Source organism: Macrobrachium rosenbergii, chromosome 4, assembly GCF_040412425.1.
Source record: "Macrobrachium rosenbergii isolate ZJJX-2024 chromosome 4, ASM4041242v1, whole genome shotgun sequence".
Lineage (NCBI taxonomy): Eukaryota > Metazoa > Arthropoda > Malacostraca > Decapoda > Palaemonidae > Macrobrachium > Macrobrachium rosenbergii.
The window spans coordinates 1,554,834-1,575,000 of NC_089744.1; the positions used below are offsets into that span (position 1 = coordinate 1,554,834).

The following is a 20,167-nucleotide window of genomic DNA, read 5'->3' on the forward strand; positions in this document are numbered from 1 at the left end:
GACCTTCTACCATATTGTGTTTGCTCCATGTTGAAGTTAAATTTAGAAAATTGCTTTCCCTGACTATTCCAAAACCTCCATTATTTTTAGAACTGCATGTTTCAAAACCAAAGGCAAGTTTTACGTGAACTGCTTGGCGATTTTTTGCAGTTATAGATTATCGTGGCTGTAAATCTGTAATGTGGACACTTTATTTTATATTTAACCGAGTGATGCGTTGAATTTCAATGAAGCTGCTCTAAGCAAATTCAGTATTTTTTCACATGTGATAACAAATGACACTGTTAATTGTTTGCTTAATAGGTTTATCGACTGGCGCCGAAAAAAAAAAATGGCCGCTAATGTGGTAACATTGAGAGACCTCTGATTTCCCCCGTAGGGCGTTAGTACCGTCATTGCACCTCACGCGCTTTGCACTGTAGGCATTACTTGAGGTCCTTTGCAGCGTTCCTTCTGCCCCCCCCCCCCCCTAGCTGCAGTTCCTTTCATTCCTTTTCCTATACCTTCATTCATAGCCTTTCCTCCTTCTTACTTTCCACCCTCTTGTAGCAGTTTTTTCATAGTGCAGCTGCGAGGTTTTCCTCCTGTTAACGCCGTTGTACTCTCAATTTTCGTTTCAGCGCTGAATGACCACTTAGGTCCCAGCGCCTGGCCTTCGGCCTAAATTGTATTTTCTATTGTAATCAATTCTGGTTTCAGCATAGAAAGGTAATTTTTTTCAGAGATGAAGGCTTATGAAAATCTTGGGTCAGTTTAGTGGCTGTGAAGCTTGGATACATAGCATCCACGGGAAGACTGCGAAATATTGTACCGTAACGATTAAACCTGCCTTAACATAACGTACCTTCAGTAGATCCCTCAGATCGGAGTCTCGATTTTATCGAGGCGTACAAGTCACTTCCTCGTAAAAGCGGTCAGCCTGGCATTCGACGCAAGGTCGGTTTTCCGGACTATTTTGACGGGGTTTTGAGCGTTAGACCGCATGTAGGTTTTATTGAAATTCTCTCTCTCTCTCTCTCTCTCTCTCTCTCTCTCTCTCTCTCTCTCTCTCTCTCTCTCTCTCTCTCTCTCTATGTCATACTGACTACGGCATTACCTTAATTTTATTTTATTTGTCAGTATATATAAAAATTTATTGTGTGTTCAAAATCTACAATACTTTCTGTTATTTAGTAATATAATTATCTCTCTCTCTCTCTCGCGCGCACGCATACACAAACAGGCTCACATGCTACAGTATTACTTGCCAAGATCACCGTAATGACATCAATAATTGATGCATTAGTACCCAGTTTCTGCATGAATATAGTTTTTCTTTCTGCCTTTGTATTTTCTTGCCCCCCCAACAAAAAAAAAAAGTATTAAGAGCTGAAACCTGTGATGGAATTCCTTTCATCTTTATTCACGTACATGTTAGGGTCTGGCTTTGAACGGCGCGTCCCCTCTGAAAAAAATTGGTAAGGATAGAAAAATTAAATTGCGGGGAGGTTTTTCAATATAATATGATCTCCTCGGGGGATCATGAGGAACTTCTTGACGCGGATGGCGCAAGTTGATATTTATTTATTTATTTTTTTGGAGGGGCAGCAGCCCCTCACCCAACGCGAAGAGCAGGAGGGGGGGATGCTTACAAAAACGAAGATATACACAGCCACATGGTTTAGTTGCGTGAAGGCGGAGAAGGAAAAAAAGTCAGTAAAATCGATTTTTTTTTTTTTTTTCAGAAGCAAGGGGAGTTTCATAGAAGGGTCTTAGGTTCTCCCCGCCCTCCTTTATTCCTTTTCACCTGCAGCGCGCCTGACAATAGTCACTCGAAAGTCACCTGGGGAGTGGGCGATCCTCAAACCCCGCCCTCACCCACTTTAAGGCCACTCGAGGCCTTTGTCATCGCGAGGAGTCGACAGCATCTGTATTCGATTACCGATGAGGCTTGATTAGAGAGAGAGAGAGAGAGAGAGAGAGAGAGACTGACACCTGTGATGTCGTTCTAGAATGACTAGCAAAGAAAATCTAGTGACTGGACTTTTTGATGACGGAATGATCTCCGTCTTTCTAACTGGTTCCTGAGTGAAGAAATGTTTATGATGCTTAAAACTGCGTAGATTTGCCTAATTCCTCTCTGAAATCTTAATATAGTTCTTGATTTGTACCTTGTACCGTAAGGTAAATGTTATATTTCATTTCGCGACAGTGTGCAGTCCATTTCGTCCCATTTTTGGCAAAGTGTCGAATATGCGGTTTTTCAGTTTTTTTTTTTTTTTTTTTTTTTGCAGCAACCGCATCGACGGTGATATTTTTTTTTTCAGCAACGTAGCAAGTCTGTCTCTCTCTCACCACTCAGGATGTACGGTGAGAGAGAGAGAGAGAGAGATACTCTGCAGACACAAGTCATTGGTAAAATCACCGTCGATGCAGTTACTTCAGAAAATTGAGCAAATGCATATTCGACACTTTGGCAAAAAAGGACGATTTAATCGAACACCTGTGAAAACATATTATCGCCAGCGTCGTAACTGCCATATTTAGATAGTGCGCTTTATGGTTACTGCTGTATACTGCACTGTTCCAGTACTACAGGCAACGAGCATTTTTGTTAAATTATGGTAAACGAATGGTTGTTAGAAATCAGAGATCATTTTACATATATATTTCAACTTGATATAGAGAGCCTGCCTTAAGGATGTTCATTAAACGTTCATTCTTTTTTATTTCTTTTTAGCTTTTGTCGAAAGCTTGCTCTAAGCCTCGTTTGATCTTATTCAAACATATAAATGAAAATCCAATAATATACAATCTTCTGCATAATTAATAAATGAGACGGCATGATACATTTGACCAAGTCAAAGTGCTTGGAAATACCCACATCTGTGTTAAGGGTTTGCCCCTATTTTTCTCGACAGAGGATGATCAGATTTGAAGGACAGGTTCATAAATCATTGCTCTCTTGAGGAACCCGTTAACAGTTCGCAATGTTATCCAAAATATCCCAGATTCAGTGTTCGGGTATAACAGGGCTAAGTATAACGGTAAATTAGCCGCGCTTAATACAAGTGACTTAAGAAGCACATGCTTTAAATAATAATACGTTAATAAAATGTATTATGCTTTTATGATACGCGCCGACACAATCGTGTGATATTGTAAATCTATGTTTAATAGGGTGAGACCTTACTGCAGCTAAACATGGCATATATGTCATATACATACGTGAGCGACTTCTCGCGCGCACGTCACAAACAGGTTAAATACAAGTATACGTATTGGTTCTACTGATCAGTGCTTCATACGACTATCCATCATTTGCCAGAGGTTCGTTCACAACTTCCTGTCGTAAGTCTCTGGCAAGTGTTTATGACATATTTTACTATGCTGAGGACGCACGCGTACTACAAATAGTTCCGGTTATATAAGAGATGCCGATAGAGGTATATTGGTATGTTCGTGGCTTGATAGAAGCAAGTCTGACTTCGGCCAGTTCAGAATTTCGAATCTCACGCTGATTCTCGTGTCACTGTGTTTTTCATACGAACGAAAGGTCATCTTTTTTTAAAGCCTTTTGTTGCTTATCTTCAATATCTTCATTTTATCTTTTGCGCTATTCTTCGACAAAATTAATAGTCAAGATTTTGACATCTTGGGCTATTAAATTCCACTCTGTCATTTTTATGTTTTAATTTTCTGTGAAAGAAAATTATTGTGCCGGCTTTTTCTGTCCGCCCTCAGATCTTAACTACTGAGGCTAGAGGGCTGCAAATTGGTATGTTGATCATCCACCCTCCAATCAAACGTACTAAATTGCAGCCCTCTAGCCTCAGTAGTTTTTATTCTATTTAAGGTTAAATTTAGCCATAATCGTGCTTCTGGCAACGATATAAGACATCCACCACCGGGCCGTGGTTAAAGTTTCATGGGCCGCGGCTCATACTGAGACCACCGAAAGATAGATCTATTTTCGGTGGCTTTGATTATTCGCTGTATCGACTGTACAGAAAAGTCGGTTGCTTTTGGCGCATTTTTTCACTTGTTTATGTGTTGTTTACGAGTAGCACTCTCGCTGCCTCATGGAATACAGTCATGACTTTTTCTTTCTTTCTCTTCCAGCATCCTTTGGCAGGAGACTGGGAATGGAAGAAGTCCCATAATTTTCAAGATCATCATCTTGTAAGTAAGAAATATCGGTTGCAGTGATATGGAGGACCTTAGGAGTGGTCCATTAATTTTTGTAGTTACATTATTAGCTTGTAGTTTTGAAACTTCCATTACGGAATTGTGTGTGTGTGTGTATATGTATATATATGTATATACAAACTATTCCTTTGAATTATGTCTTGTATTTCCATTAGTTATATATGTATAATATATATATATACTGTATATATTATATATATACAGTATATATATGTGTATGTGTAAAATTAAGTCTGTTTAGAATTCGCGTGTCTTATATTTACAAAGAGAGAATCTGGGCGGTTAGCACCGTGGGTTTCCCACAGTTGCCAACACATGCCCAGCTGGTAGTGATACCAACTAATGCCTTGTAAGTGTTTTGTGGCCTGTGTTCAGCTACGCCGAAAGTATCCCCATATGTAAAGGACCTCGGGTTTGTACGTTAGGAAAAATGCATTTTACCTTAAAAAAAATGCGATATTATATTCTTTCCATTGCAAATAAGTCTTTTGGAGAAAATCTCCTGATTTTCTCATGATCACGGATGGAGTGGACGTGAGCCGAGAATGCAGGGTGTGTAGGGTCACTTGTTAATTGCTGTGTCAAGTCGCCATGGTGAAAGGGAAGCCCTGTTGGAATATGCGTGTAACTGGTTTGGTTGGGAAAGTTGGTTTGAGACAAGGGTATGTCCTCTCTTCTTGGCTTTTTATCATTTTTACTTTCTAACTCTCTAACTGTTTACTTCTGTGTGTAACTGTGGGGTTTTCTTCCAGTTCCGCCTTCAGATCTTTGTACTTCATCTTTTTTTTTTTTTTTTTTTCGTAGCACAGGTGGAGATTAAGGGATTGAAATCATTAAGTTTTCGCGTATTTTAATTGTAAATGATTATACTCACGATTAATATCGTTATCGTTATTACTAGTATGTTCTTGGCAGACTATAGTGTGAACGTTTTGAAGTTTTTTTGAACATTTATTCTTTCCGTTGTGTAGCGTAACATTTTGCCGTAAGTGTTAAAGAATGTAGCTGCTCATATGACGGACCAAGTAAAGGCCCTATGCACTGTCGCGTACAATCCTCACGTGAAGCGTTCTACCTTTACAATTAGACGACAGATATAATTAGTGCCTTAATTATATCCTACCCTTTTCTTGACCAGAGAAGTTAATTCTTATGAGCTGATATTTTTTCTTTTAGCCTTTATTGCCAATAGATGGATTTTTTATGAGTTGTTGCACCTTCAGATTTTTGTTCTTTCAAGCACTGACTACCGGGGCTTAGAGGTTATACTGTATAGCCATATATTTTTTATATTTTTGAAATGCACATATATATATATGTATATATAGATATAATTTTTTAAATTTAATTTCCATGGTTGTATGTTTTGCGTTTTACGCCTTCGACGCACAGTCTGATAAAATTGCCCCACCTAATTATTTTGTTTTTCATGATATAGGTTCAGATCAGTTGATTATTTTTCGGTGTAACTTTTCTACAATTGATTATTTTTCTGTATTGTTTTATCTCTGAATTTATAATAGACCTTATATATAGCCAGTGTTTATTATGGACTTTGGTTTCAATGACCCTCATGTTTTCTTTTGACTTATGCCTGCTGGCGAATTAACATTAAATTAGACGCATTCTTTCCATCCTTCGGATATATTTGTCATCGGGCACGTTATTTGCCCGTTCTGTGGGCTTCATTTAAAATCAATTTTAACAGGTTAATAAACGCTGTATGCAGAATATCACATGTATCCTGAGTGTTGGTACTATAGAAATGGTTTCAGTACATTGATTGCTTTTCAAAAAGTAAGTAAACAGTCATGTAATACAAAAGTTTGTCGGTTATACATGGGTTTTAAGTATATCAGCAGACTTTATAAATATTTTAGCGTTAAAATAAAAATTCTTCTTAGAAATATGCATACTAAAATTCTCAGACTACGGTATCGTTTGAACCGAATTTTTTTTTTTTTTACCAACTATGATTAGATTTGCTTCGGATTTTAAAAGTTTTTTATACTTCACAAACGTATTTTCGTAATCACAGGAATGTCCTACTGAATTTGTGGAAGGGAAAACACTAAAACAAAGCAAAGTTCTTGTTAGTAATCTTTAATCGTGTAAACTTTACCGAGAGAAAAATACACAAAACCTTATGATATAGTGAAATAGCAATCTCATCCCATAGTCTGAAATTGCTACAGAGCCTAATGATATATATATATATATATATATATATATATATATATATATATATATATATATATATATATATATATATATACATATATATATATGAATATGTGCAAAAAAAACAAATATCATCGTTTATATATGTATACGTATACATACAGTATACATATTTATGTATACATATATATTTATGCATATGTAATGTACATCCACACAATTATGTATGTATACGTACATACACACACCTATATATACATACATACATATACCATGCACAAATCCACCTACAGATTATGCGCTCTACATGTGACAATGATCCGGATGTTCCAGTTGACCATAACCTTATGTACACGATGATTGTGGAAAAAGATGATTGCTCGTAACCATCCCCCTCAAGAAGGCAGAGAGAAAATGTGTGCATGCAGGCATCTGGAGAATATTTACACGCATACGGGTCCCAGTGGTCCCTGTTCGCAACGCACCTCATCATCTCACAACAAGTCCTTCTTCCCCCGAAGAGGGAGTCTTGGTTTGTCCTCATTTGCCTAACAGTTCGCCTTCTGACACTCTCTCGCAGATCACGCTGCCCCTCAGACCTTCCTCTTTCGCAGTGACTGAGGAACCGGTGAGTCATTTTGATATATATTCATTTGGATGAATGAGATGGTCTGCGAAGAACTGGTGATCGAGTGAAGAGTTTTTTTCGTTTTGATTGGTGATAGCTGGCTGGGAAAATGGCAGTAGCGAATAAAAAAAAAAAAGAAACATGCATGGCGACTATTGCTAGGGCTCTATCTAAGGAGCAGAGCGTACAGTTGTATCTCTTCAAATGCACCTCTTGTTTACAAGAGGTTAATGTCTCTGCAGAGAAAAAAGGTTTTACTGGTACCGAGAGATGAGGTTTCTCACGTTCTCGCCGTGTTTCAAACTCTTTGCCTGAACTAATCGGCGCTGATTGCTAGAGCAATTTTTTCCTCTTTCGTATCTGATATAGCAAGCAAGCTCCAGTTGTCGTATTTTATTTTCCTCAGTAATTCTTAGGACGCAACTGGGATCTAACAGACTCGGCAAAAGAAGGTATAATTGTGTATCTGCAACTGGCGCTTCGTATTTCACAGCTAATTTGAGTAAATGGTTTTGGTCATTAACCTTCGATCAGAAAGACATTCAGTGAAACCACTTGAAATTACTGCAGCACGTGTTCTTTTTATATGAGGAAAGTTACAAAATTTTTTAACTATGATTTCAGACCTGCAAAGCATCTACTGTAACTAATATAGAATATTCTGCGTGATATTGTTTCTACCATAAAAGCCACCCACTCTTTTTAAGAGGACGGGGGTGGGAGCCAATGATAAGTTTTGCTTTTGCTTCTCTTATTTTATGCGTCATGTCATTTTGAGCCAGAAACAGTGTGATATCAGTCCATTGTCATCTCTTTCCAATTCTTGTTTTCCTTAATGCATGAGACGCAGGTTCAGTTTTCCAAAAATCTAAACTTTTCCTCCTCCTAATTCGACGGAATCGGTGGTTCGCACCCACAATAGATTTTAATGTCAGAAACAAACCAGGACCCTGATTATACCGAAGTGATGAATCATTACGACGAAGCATAAATACGTCATACTTTTCATTAATACCGTCTCGACTTTATCTCGATATTCTTTGCCTATGTAATATAAGACTGTGATCCTCATGGAATAATCGGGAGGAATCATCATTGACACAGTCCCAGTCATTTATTGATATGGTAGACAACACAATGATTCGACATATTCTCCGTCGCCGAAAGCCCCAAGGAAACTAATAAAACACTACGTCAGTGGACGCCTGATAATCTCTGCTAAAATTTCTACATTATTTACGTGACATGTAGGTAGGTCTGTTTAAGTAGGGATTATTTATTCTGTAAAGAATATTCAGCATATTTAGTGTAACAGACTTCGTTTTTGTAGGTAGTCCTTGAGCCAACTGTCGATGATGTTTGCCAATTCAACATATGGGCAAAACGGAGTACTGTAGTCGGCTGTTTCGTTAAATATATCGATTTTGCTTAAATTACAGGAACTCAGTGAATTAGTTAACAGCCATTTGTATTAAATTTGGACAGTTAAATTCATGAGGTATTTCGAAATGAAAAGTTTTATGCTTTTCTCGACACAATCTTAAATGACGCTCAAAAGGGAGAAGATCTGTTTCCTTAATTCTCTTCATCAGATGATAATTAGAAAAGGACTAGCTGTGGTACCATATATATATATATATATATATATATATATATATATATATATATATATATATATATATATATATATACATAAAATTATAAGAAAATAAAGAAATCGTATATTATATATGAGAAAAATTATAACAAAATAAAGAAATCGTTTAAGCGAATGAAGTAAGCTTTGTCAGTTAACGCTCACGTTTATAACTGGTTAAGAAATCGAAGGGTTTCATTTTTTCATCAACAGTGAGAAACGTGCACGGTTGTCATTTCAAAAAGTAACGGTTTGATAATTTATTGATTTGTTTTATTAACTGATTGCACTATATTATAGACTTTTACATTAGCAACTTAGAAATACGATAACTTTTTTTCACTTTTAGCTACTTCTGGAGGGAAAATATTTTGTCTTTAAGATATTTATAATAAAAGAATGTAAGATATTTATAAAAAAAGAATGTTCTCCTTTCACGTACTGAGAAGATATTTTCCACTTGGCAACCTGGCCGAAAGATATTCAAAACAATTATTCTCTCACCGTGAAATTTTTCCTACGTAAAAATGAAAACGAACGCAGTTTTTCCCAATGGAATCTATAAGTTCTCAATAACTCCATTAAAATCTTTATTAGTAAGTGCGCATTATCTATTTTCATTATTTCTACCCGTGCACTCACATTGCGACAGTTGTGGGTTGCAAGTCAAAAAATGAAGGATCTCTAGGGGTTATATTGTACAGAGGTTTATAATTATGGTAATGGTGAGGAATTGACGTTAATTTTTAATAAACATTTGCTCTCGATTTCGAGTTGAAGAATCTTCTTGAGTGTGTATTATATTCCAGTAGTTAAAAATGACCAGTACGTAATCCTTGCGAAACGAACCTGTTCCTAACAATGGGATGTCCTAACGTTACCAAGCGAATTAGCGGTACAGTTCAAAAAGCCCATCTCTTCAATTACCCTTTAGAACGGATATATATATATATATATATATATATATATATATATAATATATATATATATATATATATACACATAAAACTTTAGCTCCCAACATGCGCAATGACTCCCCTGAGGCGGAAGAACAAAGTGTATCCCCTAAAGCAGAATTACTCGCGAAGAATGCTTCCATGATTCCCTTCTATCTGCTGGAAAGTTTTGTGCGAAGGTCGACTAACGTGACAGCCACCAGTCCTCTCTAATCAAATAATTCATATAGTGTGCATATGTATCGCAGAGAGGATGTCCTACTTTGGATAGAGCTCCATGTCCAGTGCGCCCTCCGACGGCGTGCAATCAAGAGTATGCTCTACTGTGCCACTGCCTCGGCGAGATACGAGTTTTGTATCTGCCTCGCGAATGAAGGAAGGAGACGAGAGAAGTAAAGAACCGGAGGAGGAAGAAAGGGCCTACAGGTGCGGTGTGATCAGTCTTTGCAATCGGAAAGAAGTCTTAATTTTTACTTGCCGCGGACTCTTGGGTATTATTTAGTGAAGAGGATTATAAGTCATAGCGTGTACAAGTATGGTAAGAGTGTGGAAATAACCACCAGTTTTTATGCGAGTTCACTTATCAGAAAACGTGTAAATAGCTGGTATGCAATTTAGCACCTTTGCTTTTTTTTTTTTTTTTTTTAGACCAGACTGTACAAAGGATTAAGAATTTTAAGGGAGAAAAAGTAACAATAATGCCTTCCGCACTTCCTCAAAACAAGAAGGTTAATTAAATTGATAATTACCAGACAAAATACAGTACTGGACAGTACCATGACTTCCATTAAGAAACAGTACGAGATTGTTTTGCCTATCACTAACTAGGAACTACCAGAAATAATACATAACTGTAACGAAACCAAGAATTACCAAAAAAATCAACTGGAGCCCGAATTAATCGGAAACTGCTGTAAATTTGGCAACGTGAGATGAATGAGACACCGTTGGTACCAAAAAATAAACAGCAGTAACTTGAATCAAGAACTACGAAAGAGAGTGAAGTAACGGTGATCGGACCAGGAAACTACCCGTTGCAAACTAACTCTACTGTCTCTGTTCTTCGATCGGAAATTCGTTCACTGTGTCGTTAAAATTTGCTGATGGGGAAAGACAGGCGCTATCGTCACCGTCAGGTGAACTGATTAAAGCAAGCTGGTCACAGCGTTATCACAACGTGTGATACGCAGTTGCGTGTGTGTGTATATATATATATATATATATATATATATATATATATATATATATATATATATATATTTATATGTATATATTTATATACATATTTATTATATATATATATATATATATATATATATATATATATATATATATATATATATATACATAGATGTATGTTTGTGTGTATGTATGGATGTGTGTGTGTGTGTGTGTGTGTCTGTGCGGGGGCTCCTTTATCCGAGTTCCTGTTATGTTTGCTGCAAGTGGGAAAATGTTAGTTTACCTTGTATATATATTCAAGTGTGCATGCATGAAAGTTTGCCTGTCTTTATATCTTTGATCCTAGGCTACGACGGAGTTAACATGATTTGTTTCAGTTGAGAAGAGGAAAACAGTTCATTTCTTACAAATATCTCTACTCAACTAGGTTTTATATAAGCTCTTTTTATTTATTTGTTGGACTACGAAGATGACTATAGTACAATGTTTATTTTGTGCCTTCTATATACAGGCCTCTTTCTAACGCTGTCATCTATTCTTTTTTATTTTTTTATTTTTTTAGCTAGTAAGGCCTATGGATGGGCAATAGATAAGATCATCCCAGAAAAAGGCTCATAAAAAAGGATAGTATTTACATACAACAGTACAGAAGTACAGTAACAATCAGTACCTGTCACCTAGCTATGATAATGAAAGACAAACTTCTTTTATACCTCTGCTTTTGAGCAGCTAACCGGAGAGACACTTCTTAAAATACTCCCTGCTTTTGAGCAGCCAACCAGAGACACACACTTCTCCTCATGCGCTTCCAAACAGCCAATCAGAGACGCTTTCCTTAGAAAGACTCGCACTTTCTACATGACGTAAACAAAGGTGAGGCTTCTCAAAAGCCGCCTGAGCTGCTGCACCACTTTCCACACCGCCAACATCAGCAGTATTGTCGAGCAAAGGCAGAAACAAGGCAGACTACCTTCACCTCAAAGGCCATAATACACTGTCGATATGTGCCGACTGAAATTATTATCATTAACTTATTGTTGTTATTGACATCAGTTGTATATGGTATTCCGAAAGAGTCTAAGCGGGATTAATGTCATGACTTCAGGGGAAGATGCATGTGAGGTAAATAGAGACGGGCGAGGTATACATCGGAGAGCAGGGGGAGGGGGGAACGCAAAGCGGTTATTGCAGGTCAGAAGAGGTCTTCTACCAACGTCATAGAGGCACCAAACAGCACTGTTTCATATTTGGCCAGCTGCTGCAGCTGGCTCTGGCTGGGATGAACGGCTGACCTCGCACCCTTTACATAGTAAAAGGCATCTTCGAGAGTACAGCGGCGCTCGGCCATCAAAATGCCCATCACGACGGCAGCGGCTCGAGTGAGACCCTGGTCGCAATGGACCAAGACGCACCCTCCGTAGGTTCGCGCCTCGGCCACGAACTCCAAGATCGTGGGCAGGGAAGAGATGAGGTCCGTGCCGTTATTGTCACTCGACTTCTCGGAGGGCTTCGTGCTCTCCGTTTCCTCTTCAGGCAGCGGCACAACAAGGTAGTTCATCGAGGGGAGGACGCGAGGAGGAAGGCACTCTGTCACGTCTACCACGTGCGTGACGCACAATGCCGACAACACTCGGGGGTCCGATGCCATCTCCGCGTGCCCCAAGTAAAGAAGCCCGGGAATGACCTGAGCTGGATACCAAGGCATGGGTTCTGGGGTGGGTGGGTTGTCGCCCCCCTCTAGCAAATGTGGACAGGTGACTTCCAGCACCTGCCAGCCGCCCACTAGCACCAAAGGATCGAGCTTCTGGCGACGCAGGTCATGGTAGAGGTTTGCCAGAGGGTCCGTGTCTTCTGGCCTGGGCACGGCGGTCCGCGGCTTGTCATCGTAAAGGACTATAGTGTGGACGAGGTTTGGCGCCGGGGCCGTGTGGAGAGCACCATGCCATCGGGCAGTAGCCAGCCGACGTCTCGTGAAGGCTCTTGGGGCCCTGCAGTCTACAACCAAGAGGTATCGGGGATTGGCGGAGTAAGGGGCGTAAAATCCATCTGTCAGAAGGTTATGGAGCGACGCTGGCGTAATGCAGTGGGGTGGGGCCACGCCCCACTCCAAGGGTTCAGGTGGTCGACAAACCGCCCTCTCTGCCGCCCAGGATTCTGAAAGAAAATAATTCCTTTGATTTAACATGTAAGATTAATCAGTGATGATGAATAAAAGTCTTTTTTTTTCACTAGAGATAAATACAGTGGTAAGAATATTATTAGTTTGCTGACAAAATATTTTCTAAGATATATTCACTTGGATTATTGTTATAAATAACATGCAAGTAATGTTCAGTAAACATGAAATATACTGGTATATTTTAGAATGTTGTGTGTGTTTTTGCAATATGTATATCATCTTTGCAGTAATTGTTTAATCACGTTTGTGGAAGCTGGAACCTGGTTATCATGTATTCATTTATTTTAATGTTAATATTAAAAGTATGATCATGTTTTTTCGATGACTGCTTGATTTCTTTCGCGTGAATTTCGTTAAAATCTGTTGGCATTTATTGTAACCAGATTGAACTTACAATATTTAGGTCAGATATACTGTACAGTATATATATATATATATATATATATATATATATATATATATATATATATATATATATATATATATATATATATATATGAAGAGAGAAAGGCATGCCTCTCGTATGTAACAGGTTTATTTGCTACGTGTCACATCTCATAATGTATCTTCAAGGATAGAAAAATTACACATTTACTATAAATACCAAAAAAAAAAAAGTCACAAATATACCACAGAAACTTTTGGATGCACTAGGAGGCTGCTCAAGGCTCTCTTCTGTGCTCATCAAAGAGTCATCTTCAGGACGGGTTGCAGATTCTCCAGTCCTGAATTGTCCAATATTCGTAACCATTCACAAATTTGTGATACCCACTTGCACGTAAATGACGTTAAAATGATTAGATCAGCCCACAAGGACGAGGAGTTTGTTGGAGTCTGTTTCAGTTAAAACAAATGTACTTAAACTAAATACCCAATCCTCGTCCACCCACCTGTTTATAGCCTAATTACCTGTTTGTTTACTTTCCACGTTCGTTGTAGTATCTTCATAATATGTTTATTTTTTCCCTCTCTCTTTCAGTCGCTCTTCAACTCTTGTCTTGGTAGGTGTTTCTTTCAGTCTTCCGTGTGTGTGTGTGTGTGTGTGTGTGTGTGTGTGTGTGTTTTCGTGTTATTTGCAAAAAAAAATGCTTGTATTTATAAAATTTTTAAAGTTTCTGTGTTATATTAAAGCCTTTTTTTGTATTATAATCAGAGTGTAATTTTTCTAACCCTGAAGATGCATCGTGAGATGTGAAACGTTCATCAGCAAATAAACCTGTTACTATTACGAGAGACATGCCTTTTACCTCTTCATCCTGAGATGTTTATCGGGTCTGGTTCCCCTGTCTTATATATATATATATATATATATATATATATATATATATATATATATATATATATATATATATATATATATATATATATATATATATATATACATACACATATATATAATATATATATATACATATAATAATAATATATTATATATATATATATATATATATTTATATATATGTATATATATATGTGTGTGTGTGTGTGTGTGTAACAATAAATAAATATTTGTAAGCATTTTTATGTTTGCGTGTAAAATTACCTGTTACCTTGGGAATTCCTCAAACCTTGTAGATACTCTTTACACTGCTAGTCCTGAATCCGAGCAGGAAATATAAGTGCCTGAATTTGAACTCAGTAATTAGAATGACCTGTGATGCCACATGTATGTCCATGAGAAACTATTTCAGCTAATATATTCATGAATATGTCAGATTTGGATAAATTTTACTCGAGATGAAATAGCCCCATCCCCACCAACACAGTATCTTGCTGATTTTTGTTTTGAAAACTGATATTATGTATTATATATATATATATATATATATATATATATATATATATATATATATATATATATATATATATATATATATAATGTATATAAAATATCAAAATATCAGTCAAAACAAAAAGCAACAAGATGCTGTTTTGGTGAGGATGAAACTATTTCATCTCTAGTAAAATGTATCCAGATTTGACATATTTTATGAATATATTAGCTGAAATAGTTTCTCATGGTACGCACATGTGGCATTACAGGTCATTCTAATTACTGAGTTCAAATTCAGGCACTGAAGGGAGAACTGCATCTTACATTTCCAGCTCGGATTCAGGACTAGCAGTGTAAAGAGTATCTAAAAGGTTTGAGGAATTCCCAAGGCAACAGGTAATTTTACACGCAAACAAAAAAATGCTTACAAAATGTACACATACATACATACATATACAAATTTTTTCAACATGAAACCTGTTCCCCATCCTAGAATGAATCCTAAGGAAAATAAAACTGGTAATTGGGCAATTCACACTTTTGACTGCTGAAATGTGGATGAACTGTTGAGCAGAGATTTACTACTTCCTAGGGTACCAGTGTCAGTTATTACCAATCTTTACTGCCGTGGTAGCTCTCTCTCTCTCTCTCTCTCTCTCTCTCTCTCTCTCTCTCTCTCTCTCTCTATATATATATATATATATATATATATATATATATATATATATATATATATATATATATATATATATATATATAATATATATATATATATATATATATATATATATATATATATATATATGTAATGTGTGTGTTATATAATGCATGTATTATATTGATCATAATGTACGATTAAGTTTCATCATTGCAGTGTACTCTTTATTTGCGGACGCGAAGAAAGTTTTTTTTTAATGAACTTAACAAAACGCAAAGGACTTTTCTTTCGTCAAAGTGAGCTGAATCTCTGATATTTTGCTTGTTTGACATCCGAGGGAACTTTTTTCATGCCATTTTCACCATTTTTACCTTTAGCCCATTCTCACAAATATGCTTAAGAGTAGCTTGCCTTCAGGTGATTTGTAATTTGAATTCAATTAATTCTTTTAGTTGGACTCGTGGCTGATAAAATTAAGTTACAAAGTTTGTGGCAATACACCCCCAAAATGAAATTAAATACAACCCTCAGTTTGTAATGCTGTGACCCCCATTCCTACATAACGTTACTAGGAGAAGCGTTTATGATTATCCGTAGCACTGAAATAAAACCATGTTGGTATTTATGCTTAGTTATTGATAAAATGCTGTACGTGATTTTACAGAAGCATCTAGGTTTATGCATCTCTTCCCGTTTCTCGGTTAATCAGTTCAAAGAACGCATACTTTCATAGTGTTTAGTGGGTTGGTTTAAAGTGAAATGGCTTATGCCAGCACGGGACTGAACCAAAAAGCAGTCTGTAAGTGTAGGCAGGTGTGAGAGGGATTAGGAGTCTTGGTGTTTATTCCCGGACTTTACCTAACCAACAAAGGCTGCGTATGTCTAAGTCCCCCCTTGTTTAATACAATTTCGTTTTTTCTAAAGTCTCGTTTTCTTTGAAAGGCGCTGGGTACAGGTAAACTTGAATAACCCGGTTGATTATTGAGTACGACAAACTATGCACTTTTATTTTACAGCGTATAACAGTGTAGCACAGTACTTGAGTTGCTCTTCAGTAAAATATGAGATGTAAATACAATCTGCTTCAGCCATTCATGAAAACGACGCATTTTATCAGCAAACCAGTTATTTAGAATCGCGTAATTTAATTTCGTTACTGTTTTCTAAAAGATGTACAGAATTTAAACTAGTGGAAAAAGTATGTTAATTGTTTAACATAAGCGCGTAAAATCATAACACGTAAAGCGTACACATAACTGTAATGAAATAAGAGTGAGCTTCGTGGGATTGCGACTTCAGTGACCTTTTCCTCTTGAGGTATTCATTAGTGTTTGGATAATTTATCTAAGAAGAATTTCTTCTATTTCGAATTCCTGACATCATTTACTCGTGAATGCAACTTTCTGTGCACATATCAGTTGTACGTTCGTGTATGTGTTTGTTCGTGCCTTGCTCTTGGTATTTTATTTTATTTTTTTACGTCTCTGACGGTAGAACGAACAACCTAGTGCCCTTGTAGATTCTCGGCTGAAGGGTAGGAGAAAAAAAAGGACGGTGTGTAGAATAGAACCAGTTGCCCTAAAAGGCAAAAAGAGGAGAAAGGACGATTGAATACAAATAATGCGCATATGTATTCTGCGCAGTATCGGTGCAATAAACAAAATTATTCATTCGCTGGTGAATAAATTGGTAATTCGGTTGTCAGGTGAGTCCAGAGGTTGAGGTCTTGGCACTTCTGAATACTTGATGATACCTACTGGTATTTCAGACTGAAGTTTTTTTCCGTTTTAGGAATGTTATTCTGTTATCCGGATGTCAGTATCATCTTGGAACCTTCATCTCTGGTACAGAGTTGTTCGAAGCAGTGTTTTCCTTAATTGCAGAACAGCGGGAATTGGGATTTATTCCATCGCTGGAACATTTAATGCATTGCCATCTTCCGTGAGTTAAAAGAAAACTATTGTGCCGGCTTTGTCTGTCCGTCCGAACTTTTTCTGTCCACCCTCAGATCTTAAAAACCACTGAGGCTAGAGTGCTGCAAATTGGTATGTGGATCATCCACCCTCCAAACATCAGACATACCAAATTGCAGCCCGCTAGCGTCAGTAGTTTTTATTTTATTGAAGGTTAAAGTTAGCCATAATCGTGCGTCTGGCAACGATATAGGCTAGACCACCACCGGCCGTGATTAAAGTTTCATGGGCCGCGGCTCATACAGCATTTTACTGAGACCACCTAAAGATAGATCTATTTTCGGTGGCCTTGATTATACGCTATACAGGAAACTCGATTGCGCTGAAGAAACTTCGGCCCATATTTTGTTATTTCGTAAGTAAACTTTGAATTTGACCTTAAATATTTACGTCTTTTGCTTCAGTATGCTCGTTTTGCTGAAGCTTCATCATCCAGAATCTTTCGTTTGCAATTGTAAAATGCAATGGTATGGGTACCCTTTTCTAGCCCAGGCCCGAAGAAGACTTGCAAGAGATGATCTCATTTGTTTTTACGTAATATTGTAGCATTGTGTCAGTGTATAAACAGTAATAAAGGTTTGCTCGTAAGACAGTGACAGATCTGTGGCAAAAAAGATGAAATTTCACAAGCGTCAGGAAAAACAGGAACTCGAGGAGAATTCAACATTTTTGTAGTAAAGGGAAAGAAAGTCTGAACTGTATTCAGAATACAGTTTCCTTCATAGTGGGTGTGGAAAGAGGTTGCTTGACATACAAGGCCGCATGGTAGGAGGAACTCTCCTCTTGAGCTCAGTGAAACATTGACCGAAATAATATTTATTCCAAAGAGACTGAGGAACACCTTTCAGCAGATGGGAGGAAGATCAATAAGTTAAGAATGTAGTTATAGCTAAATGGCCTTACATTCAGTTCTACTGAAAAACAATCCGGTTTACTAGGGGATGAGAAGCCACGTCTAGGACCGCTGCTGCCACTACCTGAGTAAGCCACCATCTCAACATCAATCAAAGCCCCGCAGGTGTTGAGTATTGTCAGTGCACCTCACGCTGTGCACTGCAGGCATTACTTAGGCTCTTTTGCAGCATCCCTTCTGCCCCTAGCTGCAACCCCTTGCATTTCTTTTACTGTACCTCCGTTCTTATTCTCACCTTCCATCTTACTTTCCACCCTCTCCTAACAGTTGTTTCATAGTGCAACTGCGAGGTTCTCCTTTTGTTATACCTTTGAAATCTTTTTACTCTCAGTTTCCCCTTTCAGCGCTGAATGACCTAACAGGCCTCAGCGCTTGGCCTTTGACCGAAATTTAATGTTCGATTCCATCTCCAAGCACATAGCGAGACACTCATTTCCTTGATGGATGTACTCCACACCGCCCCTCGGTTATAACAGAGGATTTCATTTACTTGCAATCCGAGTATACCCTAAGAGGTCGGGAGTTGCTTTAACCAGCAGTAACCCGTGGGTAGCCTCTGTTGGCCAGGATGTGAAAATGAATATTTTTTTTTTTTTTTTTTCTCTTGACAATAAAAGTTTCAAGATTGTTGTAAACGTGTTGGTACGTTGGCGTCATTATTTCTCGCTGTATTTTTTTTCCTTTTTCATCATTCGTTTCAGCACTAACCAAACATCTGGGGTATGTCACTTGATAAGACTTGAGATTTAGCGTTCTCCGAATAGGAAGCTCGATAAACTATCTCTCTTATTCGAAGCAGCTTCCAGTTAAAGCTCAGTTTCACGGACAGAAGAAAAAACATTGAAGACACTGCATCATTTGAGCAGATCCAATAAACTCTTTGATTTTTTTTTTTTATCCAGAGGACGGCTACCCGTCCCCAGTGGAGGAGCATCGTAAAATTTCGTTTATGATTCGTTAACCCTCACGCACTGTAGCCATCTGGTCAGGCAACGGCCCAGGGAAAAAAAATATTTGAAAAAAGGACAGAAGGAAGTACCTTATTTAGAGTCTTATAAAATATCGAAGGTGAATCGTTTCGTCATGTGTATTTTTTCATTTTTCTCTCTGTTCGGCTGTATGCAGGGGAGAACTGAATAATTGTATTTTTATTGTGGTCGATTTGTTTACCGGACATAACTGGGATTTTGGCATTGACCGGCGTTGAATTCTAATTATGGCAGTATTTTACCTTTTGTTTACAGAGCATCTTACCAATATTAACTTTGTATTCTTTTTCATTTAATTTTCAGTCTTATTTTCTGTTCATGAATAATTTATGCTATAATTAATCTGCGTTTGTGTGTCAGCGATGCAAATTTGTTCATTTAAGTCAGTTAGACAATCTTGAAATTTGGATCAGACATGTTGCTTAGGAATTTAAGGTGAAAATATGTCTTTTTAGAGGAATTAATGCACTGTTATTACCGTGGCCCCATGGAATATCTTCAAAAACATTTTTGTTACTAAACATAGCTGCAAACTGGTTAGTTATTTATAGCCGAGGTGAAGGGACCAGCCCCCTTTTTGTCTGTCTTGAGTTATTTTTGGTGTTGTAGCAAGACTACATTATTAAGCCTCGGGATTTTTTTTTTTTTCTTTTCTTACCTCCTCACTGGGGAGGTTTGGTCTCATACCTTAAAACATTTTTTCCCGATCGTAGGGAAGGTTAAAATATTTGTGAATACTATATATATATATATATATATATATATATATATATATATATATATATATATATATATATATATATATATATATATATATATATATATATATATATATAAATAAATATACAATATATATATATATATATATATATATATATATATATATATATTTATATATGTATATATATAT

The 20,167-nt window shown here is 37.2% G+C and overlaps 2 protein-coding genes across 3 annotated transcripts in view; one reads left to right on the plus strand and one right to left on the minus strand.

Annotated features, from left to right (window-relative positions):
• LOC136829425 (uncharacterized) overlaps positions 1 to 20,167 on the plus strand; it is a 268,725-nt gene that overhangs the window by 50,312 nt on the left and 198,246 nt on the right. Inside the window, exon 2 of the mRNA XM_067088025.1 lies at positions 4,102 to 4,161. The gene's annotated coding sequence lies outside the window, so the exon portion shown is untranslated. The remainder of the gene's footprint in view (positions 1 to 4,101; positions 4,162 to 20,167) is intronic.
• The window catches only part of LOC136829424 (uncharacterized), a 149,799-nt gene continuing 140,993 nt past the window's right edge, over positions 11,362 to 20,167 (minus strand). For both annotated transcript variants that reach the window (XM_067088009.1, XM_067087998.1), the window contains exon 3: positions 11,362 to 12,925. In XM_067088009.1, the coding sequence (XP_066944110.1) occupies positions 11,964 to 12,925 (962 nt within the window). In that variant the 3' untranslated portion in view covers positions 11,362 to 11,963. The remainder of the gene's footprint in view (positions 12,926 to 20,167) is intronic.